Raw genomic sequence first — 21,172 nt, forward strand, 5'->3', positions numbered from 1 at the left:
GTGGCTGTTCGCAGTTACAACAGCACAGAAAAAAGTGACTATTTTTCACACCTATGACTGTTGCAGCATCCCCATGGTCACGTAATTAAAATTCAGGACCTTGGCAACTGACTCATATTTACCACAATTGCAGTGTCCTGGGGGGGTGGTGTCACATGATCCCCTTTTGCGACCTCCTGACAAGCAAAGTCAATGGGGAAGCCAGATTCACTTAACAACCTTGTTACTAATTTAACAACTGCAGTGATTCACTTGACAACTGTGGTAAGAAGGGTCATAAAGTGGGGCAAAATTCACTTAACCACTGTCTCTCTTAGCAACAGAAATTTGGGGCTCAGTTGTAGTCGTAAGTCAAGGACTACCTGTAATCAGATTTGCTATGAGATCCAAGTAGCGGAAGTCCCAAGACTGGCATACAGATAGTCTTTGACTTTATGACCACAACTGGGAGCAGAATTTCCACTGCTAAGCAAGACAAGTGGTCACGTCAGTCATGCCCCAAATTACGACCTGTTTCTCCATGGTTGTTAAGCCAATCCCTGCAGGCATTAAATAAATCATGCGGTCATTAAGCGAATCTGGCTTCCCGCATTGACTTGATTTATCAGAAGCTGGCTGGGAAGGTCGTGAAAGGCGATCACATGACCCCGGGATACTGCAACCGTCATGAATACATGCCAGTTTCCAAGCATCCCAATTCTGTTCATGTGATCATGGGGATGTTGCGACCGTCATAAGTGTGAGGACTGGTTGTAGGTCGCTTTCCCAATGCTGTTGTAACTTTGAATGGATGCTAAAAGAATGGTTGTAAGTTGAGGACTCCCTGTATATCATATCCATCTAGAAAAGCAGGCACAGGTCAGAATGGGACAACTCGCCGCAGGACAATTGAACAATTCTGTGGAATGATTTAAAATAAATTAAAAAAATACATATTTTAATTTTTGCCATTCACGTTTCATCCTGTCCCTCCTTTGGCATCCTTCCCTTAATGATTCTATTCCACTATTTCTTTGATATTAGTGTGACTCTTGTCCCGTGGCAAGGTATCCTGTGGTGAGCTGGCCGTGACGAGTTGGCCGTGCTGAATTGTCCTAGACCCGGCACAGATTGCTTCTGAATTTTGACCATCTCCATCCTCATTCCACCCCCACCCACCCCCCATGCAATCATGCCATCTCAGCACATAGATGCCACTTCTCATCCCTGCGAACAGCAGACATGCTCCTTTGGCCCTAAATCATAAATACTCTGGAGTAAACAACCTCGGCTCTCTTAAGGCTTCTTAGACATTAGCAAAAAAAAAAACCAAAAAACTACAAGGCGACGATTCAACAACCGTCGCTTTTCGTGGAGCCCAGCCAAGGGAGCAGCCTGAGAACATCTGGCTACGCATGCAGATGTAATCATCTACCCAGGATAGAGAAACAAAGGAGAACAAAGGCTAAATTTCCCCCTGCCTAAGCCGTACATGAAATATTAACCGATCATTAAAAGATTAAAACCAGTCCGGCGCCGTGGCCTCGCTGCCAGATTTTGGCTGAGAAAAAATGGACCTGCCCGAAAGGGCTTAACCTCTTCCAGGTCCTCTCCAGGATGCGCTCAAGGCATTTACGGGAGGTGCCCCATCTAAGCCTCCCCAGACATTTTTAGCCTGCCCTTCCTTCTTCCTACAGGCGGGCATCGACGTGGCGCGGAGCTCCGCTAACCATCAGCATCAATTTGGCTTGGAGTTTCCACGGGCTTGGCCCGGTGGGGGGTCCAAAATACAGGTAGTTCTCAACTTACAACTATTTGTTTAGTGACCGAAGTTACAACCGTGCTGACTTATGACCGGTCCTCCCACTTACGTCCATTGCAGCCTCTCCCGCAGTCATGTGATCAAAATTCAGGCCCTTGGCAACTGGCATGTACTTATAACCGTTGCACTGACCCCCAGAGTCCCGGGGTCCCAATTCACGAGCTTCCTAGCAGGCTTCTGGCAAGCAAAGTCAATGGGCCAAACCGGGTTAAGCCAGGTTTGCTTAAGAAATGTGTGAGTCGCTTAACGACGGCTTAACAATCACAGCAGAGAGGCTGTAAAGTTGGACACGACTCAAGTTAACGGCCAACTCGTTTAGCAACAGAAATACTGGTCTCAGATGTAAGTCTTACGTCATAAGGATCACCTGTATAGGATGACCGTTCAGGCTGTGGGACACCCCCACCACCGGCACAAGCTTCCTTAATATGGAGTGTTTCCTGGGGACTTTGTGTGCCCAACCTTGAAGCTCAGCTCGTTCCAAGTTTTTTTTTATTCTGCACTTTGGAATCCAACGGCAGGCATATCCTCCTGCCGAGCCTGGAATCTGGGCACCCTGATGCCAAGATGGGCAATTGAGATTAAAAAAAAATACAAATCCCAATGCCGGGAATTTGGATGGAAGATACTTGAGACATAAAAGACACAGGTTGCTATTCTAAAATCTCAAAAGCACCTCCCCCCATGCCACCAAGCTCTTCCAGAGACCCATGTTTGCAACTTTTTTGGGTGGGGTGGGGTGGGGGAGGATTGGAACCCTCTGCCAATTCCCAGATGCAGCTATTTCCCCTAATGCTTGTTGGCCAGAGATCAACCTTCCTCCCTTCCCCCCACACCCCCCCCCCCGGGCCCCAGGATCGCTCATTCATTTGCCCGCCCTGCCCATCCCATTGATGCACGGTGAATCATAAAACATTTCGAGATGGACGGGTGGCTAGGGCTGAACACGCATCCCCCCACACCCACACACACATCCCACCCCCCACCCCGTACAGAGGGAGAGGTGGGAAACGAGCTTCTGGGCACCTCGGAAGTTGTGTCTATAGCAACTGTCCTAGCCCAACGGATGGGAGACACCCAGGGAGACGAGAGGAGACGGTGAAAAATAAGGAGAAAAGGAAGGTTGGGGCTGCTTGCGCCTTTGGGCTGGTTCTTTCCCGGGGGGAGGGGGGCAGCCCTCTTGTTTCCCATCCTCCTCTTTATAAAAATCTAGCTGCCTCTCGGTCCTAACGGGCTAACAATTCCTCGATGGCGTCAAAGCCATCTGCCTCCCTCCCTCGGTCCGCTCTACACCACCACCCCCGCCGCCGCTGTTAGCCAGGGTGGGGATCCCCCAGCAGGAGGAGACGGAGGGAGCCCCGGGGGTGCCCCAGCCCCGGCTGGAGAGGTGGGGGTCGGTGAGGAACCCCAACAAGGCTGGAGAAGATCGGGCTGGCAGCAAGCGGCGGGGCTGGGGTGGAGGAGTGCCAAGGAAGCGGAGCGCGGGCGGGGAGGGCGCCCCAACAGTCAGCCCCGGGAAGTGGGATCGGCCCCCCCGCCGCCACCCACCCAAATTGCTGCGACCACCACCTACCTTCCAAGCCCCTTCCTCCTCCTCCGTGATGGCTGAGCCGAGCCGGTCACTTCCTAGCCATGCGGGACCGCCGGGTGGATGGCTAAGGCGGGGCGGCCGGCAAGGCGGGAGGGGGACCCCAGGACAGGAGCCCCGGGAGAGCGGCCGCTGGCAGAGAAGCGGCCCCAGCCAGCCAGCCCGCCGCCCGCCCGCGTGCCTCGCTCGCAGCCGAGAGAGCCCGCCTCTGGGGGAGGCGGCGAGGGCTGGAGGCAGGGAGGGGCTGGCTGGAGGAGGAGGAAGAGGAGGAGGAAGGCTGGGCGGCGGGGAAGGGGACCCCTGGGAGGGTCTGTGGAGGGAGCCAGCGGGCCCCCCCCAACGCCAGTCATTGACCAAATTGAAGCGGGAACAAGCAAAAGGTGGGGGGACTACAAGCCCCATCATCTCCAGTAGCGAGAGGCTGAATCTATGAGGCCGGGGGGGGGGGGCTGTGTTCTCGGATAACGGCCAAAGCTGCCGGGTCCCGACTGCCTTGGAAAGAGAGGCGCGACCTAAAGGGTTAACCCCCCAGTTGGCCCTCCGAGACGCGCAATCTCGCCCAGAGGAGGGAGAGCCGTTTCAGCACCGGGCAACGGTGGACAGCTCCCCGACTCGGCATTTTATTTCCTGCCCTGAAATTGGCCGATTTTATATTTCTTTCCAAGTTCATTCAGGGGAAGAAGAAGGAAAGAGAAAAAAAACAGGCCAAAAGGTTGCAGTTTGACCCCAAACTGGATGCAGGACTTGATCCCAGATCAAATGCTAGCTCACTTCTCCCCCAGGATAAATTATTAGATTTTTATCCTGCCTTTTATTACCTCTATAGGTAACTCAAGGGACCGGACATTCCTAATACAAGTGGTCCCCGACTTACGGCCATAACGGAGGCCCACATTGGTCGTAAAATGAGACCTTTGTTAAGGGAGTTTTGTCCTATCTTACAACCTTTCCGGTTGCAATGGTTAAGGGAATCCCTGCAGCTGTGAAGTTAGTAACACGGTTAAGTTCTTCCCCATTGACTTTGCTGGTCAGAAGCTGGCCAGAGGGGGGGAATCACATGACCCTGGGACGCTGCAACTGTCATAAGTATGAGTTCAGTTGCCAAGCATCCGACTTTTGATCACGTGACCGGGGGGGGGGATGCCGCAACGGTTGTAAGTGTGAAAAAGAGTCATGTCACTTTTTTCTGTTCTAAAATGGGGGTTTTGTGTAGATACATTCCTTCCAGATAGGTCTGATATTCTGGAGTTCTTAGCTATGCCCCATAATGGCTAGAAATTCCACGAATTGGACCCATGTATTTGGAAGACCAAAACATGGAGAACTCTTGTCTTGGGCAAAGGACTGGATACGGGAGAAATCGTGAATCTCTTGGAAGTTCGTCAAGAGCAGGAAACTGCATTCCCTTAGAAGGGAAACACACAATCCTCAATATAGGGCAGGGGTAGGCAACCTTGGCTCTTTTATGACTCGTGGACTTCAACTCCCAGAATTCCTGAGCCAGCATGGGGGAACTATGGTCCCCTCATGACTCGTGGACTTCAACTCCCAGAATTTCTGAGCCAGCATGGGGGAACTATGGTCCCCTCATGACTCGTGGACTTCAACTTCCAGAATTCCTGAGTCAGCATAGCTGAGCCAAGGTTCCCTACCCCTGATTATAGGACATCCTCAACTCGTGATTGTAATTAAGCCTGGAATTTTTATGTCGTGCTGGTCATTAAGTGGGTCACCTGACCACAGCCAATGTTGTGACTCTTGCAGGGGTTAAGCGAAGGTGGGGTTTGTCAAAGCGATCCATTATACCCAGAAACTGCAGGACCCTGCAAATGGCGGTCCAGGCAAGGTGGTTGCCAGGCGCCCACAATGCGATGTAGCAACAGGGGTGTGCATAGGTCTGTGCAGCTGTTGGAATTTCAAAATAGGGTGGTATCTTATGGGGAGGGGAAAGGAAGGCTCGCCGCAACTTCAAACGGTTGTTAAGCGAGGACTACCTCTGTAGGGCTTTCCCTGCTTCTGATGAAATGTCTTAAAACTGAGGGAGAATCCACCGCCTCTTGAGGCAGGCAGATCCCTCCCGAAGCAACTCAAGACGCTTTCTCCGTTATTTACCTAGTCCTGTCGATCTGCAATCTCCATTCTTGGCTTTTCCGGCTGCTTTCAAGAGCCAGCGTGATCCCCTCCTCCATTTTTCTGCAGGAACAGCTGTTCAGCACCAGCAGACTATCCTCACAGATCCCTTAATCTCTTTACCGAGATCAACGTGCCGGGTCTCTTTCAAGGCTTCCTCAGGAGGAGCGGTTTCGTAGACTCCCTGGCCATCTTGAGGGCCAAGGCCTTTTCTGCAAGGGGGAAACCCTGCCGCTCGCTTCCTGCGGCTTGAAGAAGCTGGCCAGGATACAGATCAGCAGAACCTGGATCCAGCCCCGCTCAAATTTTATTCCTGGATGTCAACAGCCTGAGGCACGCACGCGCGTGCACACACACACACCTCCGTCCCCATGAGCCACTCTGTTGTGACTTATGCAAGGAACTCTGACTTCACCTCCTTCACAGTCAGCAAGTGATTTCCCTGGCCTTAGGCCGAGGCGTCTGAATGGCACACCCTTCCTACAGGTGAATACAACCGCACCTTGTGTGCCGGGGAGACGGCCGTGTGGCTTCCTGACCTGACGAGGGCACGGCTCCAGTTCCCCCCCCCATTTTCCCAGCAGGCTTAAGAAACCACAAACCCCTTCCTAATTGCAATGCTGCACACTTCATCTATCCTCTTTCTCCCGAGCCATCTGTTCTGATTTGCCAGCAAATTCTGGAACAGAGACAGCTTTATCGCCATGCGGAGGAGGAGGAGGAGGGGGGAGGAGGAGAGGAGGGGGGAGGAGGAGAGGAGGGAGGAGGAGGAGGAAAGGAGGGGGGAGGAGGAGAGGAGGAGGAGGAGGAGAGGAGGGGGGAGGAGGAGGACTGTGATGTCCTTGCTGTTCTCTGAGCTTGGTTGTTTTCTTGCAGATCTTTCATGACCCAACTAGGTAACAACATCAGTGTTAGAATAGAGTGGGGTTTGTGGAGAGGAGGAGGAGGAGGAAAGCCAGAATCTGGAGATGTTGGTGTGGGGAAGAGCAATGGCACCCCACAGCCTCCTCCATTAGCCCCAGACACCATCTAAACGTACAAGGCAGAGTGCTCAACTGACAGGCGCTTGTAGCCTCAAATCTGAAGGAGGTAGTTGACTCCCAAGCCCATGGGGCTGCCTCTTCCTTCCAAAGGGTCAAAGAGAGAAGTACCTCAGCAGTTGCTGCTCCTGGCCCCAGGGCTGAAAGAAGAGGCTCCTTCCTTTATTAAAAACTCTGCCCGGACAAAAAGCCCGGATAACAGAATAGCAGAGTTGGAAGGGACCTGGGAGGTCATCTAGTCCAATCCCCTGCTCAAGCAGGAGACCACATAACATTTCAGACAAATGCCTGTCCAGTCTCTTCTTGAAAACCTGCAGTGATGGAGCACCCACAACGTCTGGAGGGAAGCTGTCCCACTGATGAATTGCTCCGACTTTCAGGAAATTCCTCCTTAGTTCTAGCTCGATTCAAAAACATCCGACGCGCCCAAGCAAGAACTGGGTTCGAGTCACTGCCAGGGTAGATCAGATACATCTTGTGAGCTGATATTGGCATCCAGTGGCTTTCTGCTGGATTCCTTCCTTTTCCAGAGTTATCGGCTTAGGAGGGGACAAATGGGGGGGGGGGAAGCCATGAGTAAGGAAGGGGGTAAGGGAGAAGCGATTCTGTGGGGCAAATGTCTCAGGCTTCGGATGGCAAAAAGGGGACTCGGGGCAGTCCAAGGCCTGGAGCGATGCGCTTCCTTGCCTCTTATTATCACCCTTTGATACTTTCCTTCTGTTCCGTTGGAAGACGAAGAGGCCTTGGCCCTCAGAAGCCAGGTGGACAGAAAGGACGCTGAGTTCTAGTAACTTAGGAGCAGTATCCGTCTTGGCGTTCCAGACACCCATCCTGACAGAGAGAAGACCCCACTCATCATACAATTTTTTATTTTATATTTATGATGGGCGCAGTCATTCGGAGTAGCCACCACCACCCCCTCCCTTGGAGGCACAGAAAAAAAAAGTTACTCAACTTTGCTGGCCACGGAGCACTTCCTGTATTGGAGGCACGTCCCCTTTTCGGTCTGCAGTTATGCCAGTAAAGTGACATGGGGAGGGGCTGGTGTTCTCCCTGCCCTTCACAGCCGCTGATTTAAACTTCCACGCTCCTTCTGGGACCCTGCAGAAGGCCAGGAGAATCCTTTGGATTCCGCTCCCGATTCCATTTCCTCATTTCTTGGGGATGAAAATAGCAGGGGAGATGGCCCAGCCAGCCTCTCACGCTCTGGGTCCTTAGCCATCCGTATCCTCAACCCTGGAATCTGGGTCCTGCACAGACACATTCAGATGGGATGCCCGGCTTGTCGCTTCCAACCGGAGGCGTTCTAGAAGGCACTGGAGGACGTCCGTCAGGCTGTGCTGTATGGGGGGGGGAGGGGGGGAAAGCAGTTAAAGGAAATGAAAAATGAAACGGGACTAGAACGGGGGTCCCCAACCTCCTATGGGCCATGGCCCACTAGCAAGCGTGGCCTATTGGCCACCGGGACGCGTGAGGGTCTGGCCAGTGCGCGGCCGTGCACTCATCCCCAACTCTCACTAGCTTTGCCGTGAGCGTCGCACGGCACCCACATCACGTAAATGCTAGCGTTGCCGCGAGCATTGTGTGGGCACTCGCATCGTGCAAACGCTAGCATCGCCGCGTCACGCGGCACTCGCATCGCATAAATGCCAACGTTGCTGCATGGCGTAAACGCTAGCGTCACCATAAGCTGTGCGTGCGCTCAAGGTTCCGTTTGCGGGGTGCACATGCGCGCATAAAGGCGCCTGCCTCCCCGTTTCCTTCCCCAGAAAGGCTGGAAAACTCTGGGAGTAGAAGTTGTGCAGGACAGCTATGTGTAACTTGAACAACGAATGTTCTGGTAAATGTTGGTTCTGCCTATTGGGTGGGCTTTGCTGAAGGTGCCTCTCTTACCCGTGTCTTCTCCTAGCACACCAACCTGGAGTACGTGCAAGCCCTTCAGACACACCACGGCCAGTTCACAGAGGCCATCGCAGGTCAGGTCTACGTAGTCCATGGATAACAGAGGGCTGGGGAAGCTACGCTGCCAGAGCAGATGGAAATCTCCACGAGGCTGTTGCAAACAGCGGCGTCTCGCTGTGCTCGCCACCCCCGTGTTCTCAGCCCGATATTTGTAGCATAAAAGCTCCTAGAAGACAAAGGAGGTTGCGTAATGAAGTGGAAAATAAAATCAGCAGAGAGCTCTAGAATCTCAGTACTCTTAAAAACCAAGTTTCTATCCCTCATGGTTGTGGAAGCAAAAAAGGATACATTTTCAGCTGTTGGCATCCTCTCAAGACAAAAGACATTTGTAGCATAAAAGCTCCTAGAAGACCAAGGGGTTTGCATAATGCTGCTAAGTACGGAATGAAAAATAAAATCAACATAGATCTCTAGAATCTCAGTACTCTTAAAAACCAAGCTTCTATCCCTCATGGTTGTGGAAGCGAAAAGCTTTTGGCATCTGATCAAGGAATCATGGCAGCCAGTAGACTGGATTTCCTTTTAAATCGCAGTTTCTCAATCTTAACGGTCTTTGAAAGCTATAGACCACAATACAGGTCGTCTTCGACGTACAACCACAATTAAATCCAAAATTTCTGTCGCTAAGTGAGACAGTTATTGTGAGTTTTGCTCCGTTTTAACCTTTGTTGCTACCGTTAAGTGAATCGATGCCCTTGCTAAGTTAGCAACAGGGTTAAGTGACCTCCGCATTGACTCTGCTTATCAGAAAGTCACAAAAGGGGATCGCATGACTCTGGGACACCGCAGCCGTCGTAAATACGAGTCAAGCATCTGACACCAGACCCTTGTGATGGCTGCCCATTCCCAGGGTCATGTGATCAGGGGGGCTGAGGGGATGTTGCGAGGGTCGTCAAGTGTTAAAAATGGTCGTAACTCGCTTTTCTTCGTGATGTCGTAACTTTGAACCATCGCTAAACAAACCGTTGTAAGCTGAGGACTGCCTGTATTTGAAATGCTAAATTGCTAGCTATAGTAAACTTAAAGATCACCACAGACGGGGACTGCAGCCAAGAAATTAAAAGACGCTTGCTCCTGGGGAGGAAAGCCATGGCAAATCTAGACAGCACACTAAAAAGCAGAGACATCACCCTGTCAACAAAAGTGCGTACAGTATAGTCAAGGCTATGGTCTTCCCAGTTGCGATGTATGGCAGTGAAAGCTGGACCATAAGAAAGGCTGAGCGCCAAAGAATTGAAGCCTTTGAACTATGGTGCTGGAGAAGACTCCTGCGAGTTCCTTGGACTGCAAGGCGATCAAACCGATCAGTCCTAGAGGAGATCAACCCTGACTGCTCTTTAGAAGAACAGATCCTGAAGCTGAAACTCAGATACTTTGGCCACCTAATGAGAAGGAAGGACTCACTGGAGAAGAGCCTCATGCTGGGAAAGGTGGAGGGCAAGAGAAGAAGGGGACGACAGAGAAGGAGGTGGCTGGATGGAGTCACTGAAGCAGGAGGCATGAGCCTAAATGGACTCCAGAAGATGGTAGAGGACAGGAAGGCCTGGAGGTCGCGATGGGTCGGACACGACTTCACAACTAACAACAGCAGCAAACTTAAATCCAGTGATGTTTTTCCCCCCAAAACCCCCCTCCAATTATCTATGAAAATGCTTTCCGACGTAATTTAAGAGGGGGGGGGGAAACCCGACAGCCACACCTTGGCCGCGAGGACGGGCCTGGCCAACCTCTTACCTGCCCGTAGGTGCCCAGGAGGATCTCAGGCTGGCTATCGAAGTCAACGTCTGTCACCAGGGCACAGAGCACGCTGTCGTACTGGTCGCTCAGGGGCAGGACCACTTGGTCCTCCAGACCACTGTGTAGCACGTTCCTAGAAGGGACAAGGAAAACGAGCTCTCAAGTAAGCAGAGGGGGTGGGTGCGTGGTTGGGTGGGCAAGAGAGAGATTTCCCGCTTCGCTTCCTTTACTCACCGGTAGACCACCGAGAGTTCGAGAGTGCTGGTTACGAGGACGCTGTAGCTTGGAGGGTTGGGATCGGGGCTACCTGGGGGAGCTGCAAAAGATCTCAAAGCAGAGAAGTTGGGATGAGTTAAGGCGGTGCTTGTCAGCCTGAGCAACTTGAAGAGGGGGTGGACTTCAACTCCCAGAATTCCCCAGCCAGGCATGCTGGTTGGGGAATTCTGGGAGGTAGAAGTCCACCCCTCTTCAAGTTGCCAAGGTGGAGAAAGACTGAGATAAGGGTTTACATCAGGGGTCTTCAAACGTGGCCCTTTTATGACTTGTGGACTTCCAACTCCCAGAATTCCTCAGCCAGTTCAGCTGGCTGGGGAATTCTGGGAGGCTGAAGTCCACCCCTCTTCCAGTTGCTCAGGCTGACAAGCACTGCAGACCTGGTTTACATGGTTCCTATGGCCGCCAAGGGGGAGACCCTCCTTCTCAGTGCCCATTTCCCATTCCCTTCCGATCTCACCTTTCGAAGACGCAGCCCCAGAGGTGCCATCTGGCTGGCTGGCGCTTGGCAGAGCAAAAACCAGGACCTTGGAGATGGGGCCATCTTGTTGGATGCTCCAGCTCTGCAGCACCTCTTCGCTCCAGAAGGAGAGAAGGGTCACCAGTCAATCAATCCAACCGTCCCTCGCTTACTAGGCTTGCAGTCCGAGCCTTGAGGAAGACCCGGCGGTCAGCCCCGGAAGAAGAGGGAGGGGGTGGGTGGGAGAAGGGGATCTTACCTCGCTTGGCTGGTTCAACCTGAGCGACCCGGATGTAGCCGCTCTGGCAGCCAAAAGCAGTAATCCGCTGCCCCGAATTGGGAATGTTGTAGACGTCAAGCCAGAGCACACTGCAAAGCAGGAAGGAGGATCGTGAGAGAAAGGTTGGGGGGGAGGGGAGGGAGGGGGGCAGGGAGGGAGACAAAGGGAAAGAAAAAGGGATGGAGAAAAAAGGGAAGGAGAAAGGGAAGGAGGAAATTGGGAATGAGGAGGGAGGAAAATGGGACACACTAATCCAGAGTAGGCAACCTTGGTTCTTTCCTGACTCGTGGACTTCAACTCCCACAATTCCTGAGCCAGCTGGCTCAGGAATTCTGGGAGTTGAAGTCCACGAGCCATAAAAGAGCCAAGATTGCCTATCTCTCCAATAATCTATGGTTTAATTAACAAACCACAATGGCCGGTTTCACCCAAGACAGCAAACTAAATCCAATAAGCCACGTTATGGCTTGGCAAATCAGATTTGTATGCTCCAAATTCAACTACCCTTGTTTTCCCGAAAGCAAGGCCTACCCTGAAAATAAGCCATAGCTTGATTTTTTTCGGGGGGTGGGCCTAATATAAGCCCTATCCCAAAAATAAGCCCTAGTTTTGGGGCGAGGCACACACCTAAAAATCAAGTCACGGCTGGGGTGGGGATGTGGAGCTGCTGCCCCACCTGCCCCGCACCCACTTACCTTGCAGCCAGACCTCTCCTTGCCGGCCCACTTCTTCTTCTGAGGCCTCTTCAGCAGCCAGGCCTGCATTTCTCAGTCACAGGGCTTTCCAAGAGGCCTCTGTAGCCTCCCGGAAAGCCCTGTAGCCCTCAGCAGCCGAGCATCAAGCTATAGATTGAATCCATAGCTCGGTACTCAGCTGCAGAGGCCTTCCAGAAAGGCCTGACTGCAAAATGCAGCCCCGAATGCAGCTGCAGAACTTCGGCCCCAGAAAAAGTGGACCGGCTGGGCGGGGCTGTCGGTGCCGGAGGTGAGTATAAAAGACACCCCCCAAAATAAAAACTGGTGCCTCTTTTGGAGGCAAAAAAAAAATTAAGACCCGGTCTTATTTTCAGGGAAACATGGTATATCTCCACCTGGGAGCAAAAGAGATAACTACAATGCAGGGTTATTGTGAGAAGCAGCAGCAGGGTTGTGTGGACTGCTCACTTTCCTTCCCAGGTGAGAATACACACACCTAGCAAGATGCAGATATTTATACAGGGTACAGTAAAGTAGCCCTAGAGTAACCTCTTGGCAAGATAGGAGGCAAATAAATGTAGCAAATAAATAAATATAGCTGGTGAGAAAAACAATAGGATGATGATGAAATAAATATAGCTGCGCTCTCTCTTTAAAAAGTATAGAGATATATATTCCTGTGTGTATTTGTATTTGCGTGTGTGTATAGCTATGTATGTGTATATGCATAACAAGTCCCGACCTGCGGCCTCTTCCCAAATGCCATTCTGCCTCCACCTCACACCTTAATAACAAACCGGGTTGCCTACTTGCTTGGCAGTTCCTTAAGCTCTGGAAAGAGATTCTCGACCGGCTGCTCCTCAAATTGATGGAGCTCTTCATTCTGTAAAAAATAAACAAATAAATTGAAAAAATAAATAAGGGACAGGCAGTCCTCAGCTTATGGCCACAATTGAGCCCACCCTTTCTGTTGCTCAGCGAGACATTTAAGGGAGTTTTGCTGCAGCCTTTCTTGCCACCCTCGTTAAGCGAATCATTACGGTTGGTGAGTTGCCCGGTTGTTAAGTGAATCTGGCATCCCCCGTTGACTTTGTCAGAAGGTCACAAAGGGGGAATCCCGTGACCTTGGGACACAGCAACTGTCATAAAACGGAGTCAGTTACCAAGGGTCTGGATTTTGAGAACGTGACCACGGATGTAAGTGCAAAAAAGGGTCCTAGGGCACTTTTTTCCACTGCCGTTGTAACTTTGAACGGTCACTAAATAAGCGGTTGTAAGTCTGGGACTAGCTGTCTCTGCAAGATGACCTTTCCGTTCTGAAGACTTCATCAGAGATTTGTAATCACAGTGACCGAAAGCTTCCCCAGTCACTCGCCCCTCGCTCAGCTCAAACCGAAAAAATTGTAAAAACCATTGTTGTTGTTGTTTTGTTTTTAACTTTTAAGAAGAGCTTTAATTCAACCTTTTGGGTGCCAGGGACCACTTCTGTGGAGGGAGGTTTTCCCACAGACCGGAGGGGGCCTGGTTTTGTGTGCTGCCTGCAACCCACGGATGGGGCTTTCCTTGTTTGTGCAGACCGGCTGCTGGCATGCTGCGGCTCGGTACCGGTTCACGGACCAGGGGGTTGGTCCGAATTAAACCCCCTGCTTTAATTCACTACAAAGCCATTTGACCAGGGGAAAAAAATAAAGAGTGTCATGAGATACGATGGAACGAAAGAAAGAAAAAGGGGAGGGGGAAGGGCCTTGCAGATGAAGGCTGGGGTTTCTTTGGGGAAAAAAAAGGACCCAAAGGAAAACTCCAGAGCGGCTAGAACGGTGGCGGTGAACCTACGGCACGCTTGCCAGAGGCGGTACCCAGAGCCATCTCTGTAGGCACGCACGCCGTCCCCCCAGCCCTGCCTCCCCCCGCAGCCCCATCCTCAACAGCAGTGCTCCCAGAGGAGAGTCGCCCCCAGGAGCGGCCCAGCCAAGCACACGGCAGCTGGGCAGCAGGGACGCGGATTAAGGGCGTGTCCACCATGGCACTGCAGGGCTGCCTGAGCGATCTGCGGCAGGCCGTGGAGGCGGTGGGTGGCCCGGCAGGTGGGGCAGGGCAGGGGCGGTGTGGAGCGGCCAGGTCGGGTCGGTTTTTGGGGCACTCGGTCTCTAAAAGTTTCGCCATCCCTGGGCTAGAAGGCCCAGAGAAGCAAAGTCCAACTGGAGGCCTCACCTCTTTGTAAAGATGAATGGCGGGATCGTTTCCACTCAGAAGGAAGACGGTCTCTGGCCGATCGGCAACCTGGACTCTGCACCAACCAAAGAGGCAGGTCAAAGATGTCCGTTTTGAAACAGAAACTCCACCACCACCACGAGAATTCATCCATGTTCAAACACAAGGTACGACCGCAACCGAGCCCAACGTTTCTGTTGTTCGGTGAGACCTTTGTTAAGGAAGTTTGGCCCCGTTTTCATGAGACCTTTCTTTGCCCAAGCGGTCAAGTGAATCACTGCGGTTGTTAAGTGAGTCACACGGTTGTTAAGTGAATCTGGCTTCCCCTCCGACTTGGCTTGACGGAAGGTCGCAAAGGGGGATGACGTGACAACAGGGGGGGGGCTGCGACTGGCAAAAGTGTAAGTCCCCTGCCAAGCGGCTGAATTTTGATCACATGACCACCGGGGATGCTGCAACGGTCAGAAGGTGTGAAAAATGTCACTAGTCCATGTTTTTTTCAGTGCCCTTGTGGCTTTGAATTGAACTGTGGTTAAGTCTAGGGCTGCCTACACAAAATCAGAAGGTCCATTTAAGGCAATGTTCCACAACCAAGGAAACCATTTTTTTGTGATTCCGTGCCAGCCTGTGATCCCGGTAGCTGAGTCTGGGGAATCAGAGGAGGAGAAGGAGGGGCCTGCAGAGCCACCAGAGTCGGAGGAAGGCTCTGATGAGCTCCAGGACTTACACTCTGATGAAGAGGCTGGCCGCTCCACTCGTCCTCAGGCTGAGACCCAGCTGTGCTGGGAAGCTGAGTCAGACTCACAGCTGGAAGACCTCAGAGAAGCTTGCAAACACAGACAGGTCACACGAGTAGGACAGAGGGAGGCAATGGGGAGACTCCAAGGGAGAAGGAGAAAGCAGTGAGAAGCCACGCCTTGGGGGGGGGGGGTTGCGTAACAAAAAGGGAATGTGTGGGCAGGGCTGGTTGCTGGAGGCAACCGTTTGCAAAGAACTTCAGTGTCAAGAGATCGTGGTCTGTTTATTTTGCATGTGAGTTATTTCCTGTTTGACTCATGCTCCGTTTTGCTTTTGGACAAGGTGTCCATTGGAAAAGTGTTCTGTTGCTTTTGTTTTTCTGGGACAATTATCAGGTCTGTAACTCAGACAAAAAGGGTTTATTTTTCCAGTCTACTGTTAAAAGAGGGGTTGTCTTTGTGAAGTAACAAGGACGTACGTAGGCTGGGACAGAACACTGTTAGAGTTCAAAGCTCAGCATCTACAACTAGGTGTTGCCAAAGGCCGAGTTAGGGGCATCTATCTGAGGCTGGCTGTGGGTCAAAACACGGGAAAGGGGCCGGTTTAGGAGTCCTGCTCTCTCGCCAGCTCAACTCAAATGGAGGCGGAGCAAAGACAAAAAGAGAAAGAAGTCATTCTCCCGTCTTTCCGATCAGATCGTCGTCTCTTCTTGAGTGCGGAAGTGTCTCAGAGGAGAGGTGGCTACAGTAGTGAGTGACTCACCATGAGGGATGAGTAGGACTGGCTCATCAAAGAGTTTAATCATAGTAACAACTTTGGAGATGCGGTGCACCTCCGACTATTTTAATTTAGAAGAGGTGTACTCGTCAGCTGGGTGGAGAACTGGAGCATGCTGACTGCAGTTGACAGCCACTAGCTCAGAAAGGGAAGCAGACAAATATAGAAAGCGTATGTTTTCCCTGAATTATTAGTCATGACAGCCTTACGCCATCTCCAGGTTCATGGACATCATTCGCTGGGGAACAACCAATTTTCTTTCTTCCTTTCTTTTTCTTTTCTTTCTTCTTTCTTTCCTCCCTCCCTCCCTCGTCCTGCATTCTCCTTCCTTCCTTCCTTCTTCCTTCCATTCCTATGTCCTCCCTCCCTCCCTTGTTCTAGCTTCTTCTTCTTTTCATTCCCATTTCCTTCCTTCCTCCCTCCCCCCCCTTGTCCTGCATTCTCCTTCCTTTTCCTGTTTTCTTCCTTCGTTCTCCTGCCTTCTCCTTCCTCCTCCCATTCCCATTTCCTCCCTCCCTCCTGCCCTTCCTCCCTTCTCTGTCCTGCCTTCCTCACCTTTCCCAAAAGGCAAGTAAAACCCCGACGACGTGTGGAATTTCTGCACGGATACGACCGCATTAACTTCCTGCGGGGAAAGGTGACTAATGGGGAAGGCAAAAGGTCTGCTCGCTTTGTGGAGGTACGTACTCTGCGTGGTACAGCTGGAAAGGTGTGAACTGTAATTCCAGGTTCAGGCAGCTTTCTGTGAAGGACAAAAAGGTACAAAATGAACATGTGTAAGAGCCTGTGAGAAAGAGGCATGATTCTCAAACTAAGAGGTAGACAGGTCGTCCTTGACTTGCGACCATTCGCTGAGTGACCATTCAAAGTCACAGCAGCACTGAAAAAGTGACTTACAACCAGTCCCCGCGCCTACGACTGTCTCGGCATTCCTTACAGTCGTGTGATCAAAATTCAGGTGCTTGACAAGTGGCCTGTATTGTCAAGGGTTGAAGCGTCCCTATTGTGGCCCCAAACCCCGCGCCTGTCCTGACCGAGGAAGAGGACTCTGAGGATGATGGGGAGGAACTGGCAAGGCCTCCTTCTCCGGGGCCCTCCTCTCTGGCAAGGCCTCCGTCTCCATCTGAAGACCGAGAGGAGCAGCCTGGGAGTAGCCAGGCTGGGATGGAGCTCAAGCAGCTGCAGCAAATACAGTCTAGTGAAGATGACTCATGGCTAGACCCTCGAGAAAGACGCAGGCATTTGCAGCAACATAGGATGAGTAGGAGGGCCAGGGAGTAGCTGAGTCATTGAGCCACACCCCATAAGGTACAAAAGGGGGTGTGGCTGCTCTCAGAACTTTGTGACGAACAATTTAATTCAACACTGCTTCTGGTCACATCTGTCGGATTTCTCTACCTGTGTGAACCCTGGTCTGGATTTTGTGACTATGCTTCTTCATCTCTGATTTTGGTTTGTTTGCCTGGATTTTCTTGGACTTACTTGTTGGCAGTTATCTCATGTCAGCGAACGTTTGAGATAACTAGCTTATTTTTGGCTGACTGTGGGTAGCTTGCTGCCAAGACTTTATCGGACAGCAATTATATTGTGGTATAAAGACTTAACCCTTTTGATTACTACCTGCTTGTCTGTTTGTTTGTACCTTGAGGGAGGGGGAACAGAACAGTCCCAGGGTCGCTTGGCTGCCATCGGGGACCTTCCCAAGCGCCTTCCAGGAAGCCAGACTCACTCAATGACCATCTGATTCATTACCAACAGCAGGGATTTGCTTAATCATGGTTCAAAAGGTCATAAAACCAAGTCCAGCTCACTTAACAACTGCCTTGCTTAGCAACGGAAATCCACGTCCCAATTGTGCTTTATAAGGTTTCACATTTGGGGATTAGGAAAGTGTCTGGGAGAGAGATGATATCCTCAAACTGCACCATCAAGGACTGAATGTTACCCCAGCTAGGTACAATTTCTGAGATATTCTTTTAAAAAAATATACCCAGCCAATTGTCAGCAAAAGGAGCCTTTACCTTGATTGCAAGGTAAAAAGCGTCACATGCTGGTTCTTGTAGTCATCGTGGTTTCTATTGGTCGGTGCAACTATCTTAAGTGTCTCTTTTTATTTATTTTTTTATTTTAATTCCATTTATATTCCGCCTTTCTCCAAAGACTCAGGGCAGCTTACAAGCTTAGCAGTAGCCTTCATTCTATGTATTTGCCTGCTTATTAGGGCTTTCACACACACCCCAAGCGGCATTATTACAAAGTCAGCTTAATTGCCCCCAACAATCTGGGTCCTCATTCCACTCGGAAAAGCAGCAGCCACAGGGAATCAATTCTTTTAAAAAGTCATAATTTTTTTATAACAAGAAGACATTTGTCCCAGGAGCAACGGCATGAATGTTCTCGCTATTTTTCTTATATCCAGCTCTCAAAAGGCTATCCAGAAAACCCCGAAGTGGCCAGGGAAGCAGAAACAAGACAAAAGATGGCATCGGAGAACAGAGTTGGGCAGAGAAAACTCACGTGCAATAGAATCCAGATTATATTCAGAGCCGGGCTCATAGTCGCAATAAATATTAAGGAAGGGGCTGGCTTTGTCTCCAGAATCCTGAAAAGGAAAAATAAGGCCATTAAAAAAATTGCTGCCAATCATCTCATCCCTCCCAGTTGCTAAGCAATAGCAAGAAGAGGCAGAATAGCCAGTAATAGTCAACTGGGAATATGAAGGACAGGGGATACTGCCCAAAAAGAAGAATCCAGCCCCGTTGAGACATAGAAAAGCATTGATCTCAACAGAGTGTCCTCTGTCTAGATCTTAATCTGTTTAAAGCAGCCTTGTCTGTATGTATGGAGACAGGTCCCCTTCAATTTATGCAAATGAAAAATCCAGACAAATCCATGGATTGAAGGAACCCAAAGTCAGCTCTGGCCATTACATAGCTTTCAGTAATTAATGCTTCATTAGCAATCAACCTACACTTGCAAAAAACGGAAAGAACAAACTAAACTTGCATCGATGCTGACAGATTCAGCTTTATTCATGGAAGTCAGATCAAGCATCATTCCAGTTTGCACAGCTGCCCTCTGCAGTTTTAAACGGTTAGTTTCTGGGTTGCTAAGAATAAAGCTCTGAATTGCTCAGATGTACCAGAGACCATAGAGGCAGAATAGTCTGGGGTCATTAGGCATAGGTTTAAAAAGTATACAATACAGGTGGTCCTTGATTTACAGCCATTTGTTTAGTGACTGTTCAAAGTTACGGCACTGAAAAAAGTGACTTCTGACCATTTTTCACACTTACAACTGTTGCAGCATCCCCACTGTGGGAAATAAAAATATAGCCCCTTACTCATTAAGTAAGATAAGTCCCACGGCAATGATTTAAACCAAAGCTTTAACTCAAACCGTTTCATAATATAAACGGAAAATTTGTAATCTGCTAAGCTGGTACATTACAAAATTGCAAAGTAAGATAGATTTACATGTATATTTGTGTTAGGCTTATGGTGATAGCCTACAATGTTGGGCTGAAAATATATTAACCATGATGTTATGTCTTTAAGATGTTAATTGGCCAATGGGTGTGTAAGTGTTCTCATGGCCATAAGAGGAAGCTAGGAACGTAGCTTCTCTCTCTCTGAATTCACTGCTCTCTACTATTACTGTTTTTGCTCTGTTTTGCTGTACTATCGGTTTACTACTGTGATAAACCGGAACTGTGTATTGACCTCTGGACCGGTAAGAAGACTTTGTATTTTGGATTACTCCATGGACTGTTGCTGTTGTGTATGACCTGGACTGTTTATTTTTGACCGTGCATTTTTGTTCTTACACCACCTCAAAGTAAAGTATTTTTTGCTTTCACAACTCAGTGTACTCTTGTGGTTACTGTGTGACTCTTACTGCTCTCAGTACCCTTCCTTGTCTGTGCAACTTCTTGGTAGCACAAGGAGACCTCTGCACAACAATTCATAACACTTTGCAAATTGCAAGAAAAACAATGAATGAAACGACCTGCCTACCTTAATGAAGGTTATTCCCACGACAAGGCCTCTTTTGGGAGGTGGTTTGTTGAAAGTATCAATAGAAACAATCTCAGCATCAACTGGGGGGAAAAAAGAGCTACTTATGTTATGCAATCATACCGAAGATCACAGAAAGAAAATCGTCTCCTCTTGCAGGGAGCACAGAGCTGCATTTTATAAATGTAAACCGTTTGTAATGTAAATTACATAAGAAACGTAAATCATTTCTAACTTGGAATCTCCTTCATAGAGGGAATCCTCGACCACAGGACCACAATCGAGCCCAAAATTTCTGTTGCTAAGTGAGGAATTTGTTAAGTGAGTTTGGCCCCATTTTACAGCCTTTCTGGCCACTGTTGCTAAGTGAATCACTGCAGTTGTTAAGTTAATAACATGGTTGCTAAGTGAATCTGGCAGCCCCATTGACTTTGTGTGTCAGAAGGTCACCAAAGCTAATCACATGATCCCGGGACACGGCAACCGTCATAAACATGAACCCGTTGGCAAGTGTCTGAATTTTGATCCTGGGAAGGATGCAACGGTTGTTAAGTGGGGAAAATGGTCGCAAGTCACTTTTTTCCAGTGCCCTTGTAACTTCAAATGGTCACTAAACGAACTAATCATCTTTGTTCCTCTTCTCTCTGCCCTCTTTCCAGAATCTCAACATCTTTTTTCATAATTCGGTAACCAGAACTGGATGCAGTATTTCCAAGGGTGGCCTTACCCAACTATTATAAAGTGGTATTAAGACTTCACGTGATCGTGATTCTATCCCCTCTGTTAATGCAGCAGGGAAGGCCGGGCACCAGTCCCCAGCCTCTCCCCTAACCCCCCCCCCAAGACCCGGACAGCCCCCCACCCCACCCCCAGCCTTACCTGGGATGTAGGTGAACTGCACCTCCCTGGCCACCGGCCGCAGATTCCGCCTCATGTCTTGGTAGCGGAAATAAGTGACTTTCCCTTTGAGGGTGGCCGCCAGGAGCCCCCCCGGGCCTTCCCCGGGTGCCCCCCCCAGCCCAGCCGCGACCTCTGGGCCCCATTGGGAGAACAGCTCTCCTCCCCCGGCTTCCTCCGCCCCAGCCCCCCCTGCGGGCCCCTCTTGCCCTCGCCCGCCCCCCCGAGCCGCCCCCGGCAAGGCCGCCAGCCCGTAGACGTTGCTTTGGGAGGAGAAGCGGGTGAAGCTGTCCTCCAAGAAGGGGCAGCTGCGGGGAGGCTCCATCCCGACTCAGGCACCGCTGAGGACAGCCCCGTCCTCCATGTCTGCTCCCCGGGACGCGACGGCTAGAGGGGGGCTTTCAACGTTGGCAGTCGCGCTGCGGGTGACGCCTCCGGGAGGGCGGGGCGCCGTGGAATATGCGCGTTGGGTGACAGCAGGGCGAGCCTGGAGGCAAGGCGGTGACGTCATCCACAGCTAGGCTGGAAGGTTTGAGTAGCTTTTCGGCTTTTAACTCCAAGCTAAAT

At 50.6% G+C, this 21,172-nt stretch overlaps 1 protein-coding gene across 3 annotated transcripts; it reads right to left on the reverse strand.

Annotated features, from left to right (window-relative positions):
* Nucleotides 1–6,635: 6,635 nt before the first annotated feature.
* On the reverse strand, nt 6,636–20,945 carry KPTN (kaptin, actin binding protein). 3 transcript variants are annotated; one of them, XR_014027354.1, is made up of 13 exons: nt 20,588–20,945; nt 19,709–19,791; nt 18,210–18,294; nt 16,380–16,434; nt 14,178–14,253; nt 12,776–12,849; nt 11,251–11,360; nt 10,992–11,105; nt 10,493–10,574; nt 10,256–10,391; nt 8,478–8,687; nt 7,515–7,899; nt 6,636–7,390 (listed from the first exon to the last, which is right to left on the reverse strand). XR_014027354.1 is itself a non-coding variant. In XM_081334835.1 (12 exons), the coding sequence occupies exons 1-12, from the start codon at nt 20,928–20,930 to the stop codon at nt 7,774–7,776; spliced, it is 1,494 nt and encodes a 497-aa protein (XP_081190961.1). In that variant the 5' UTR covers nt 20,931–20,945; the 3' UTR covers nt 7,412–7,773. The 3 variants fall into 3 exon arrangements, 2 of the variants coding, with proteins under 2 accessions (XP_081190961.1, XP_081190962.1); XM_081334835.1 differs by lacking the exon at nt 6,636–7,390 and having other exon boundaries at nt 7,412–7,899; XM_081334836.1 differs by lacking the exon at nt 6,636–7,390 and having other exon boundaries at nt 7,412–7,899; nt 19,709–19,808; nt 20,588–20,759.
* Nucleotides 20,946–21,172: the final 227 nt, after the last annotated feature.

The sequence above is a fragment of the Vipera berus genome (genome assembly GCF_964194415.1).
Source record: "Vipera berus genome assembly, chromosome: 9".
Classification (NCBI taxonomy): Eukaryota; Metazoa; Chordata; class Lepidosauria; order Squamata; family Viperidae; genus Vipera; species Vipera berus.

Bases quoted from the DNA above. Each gene is read 5' to 3' on its own strand.
- KPTN (XM_081334835.1), bottom strand. From the start codon at position 20,930: ATGGAGCCTCCCCGCAGCTGCCCCTTCTTGGAGGACAGCTTCACCCGC. The intron at 16,435-18,209 runs GTGAGTTTTCTC...TGTCCTTCACAG, and splicing joins TAATCTGGATTCTATTGCAC to AAAGCTGCCTGAACCTGGAA. The intron at 10,575-10,991 runs GTGAGATCGGAA...GATCTTTTGCAG, and splicing joins TGGGGCTGCGTCTTCGAAAG to CTCCCCCAGGTAGCCCCGAT.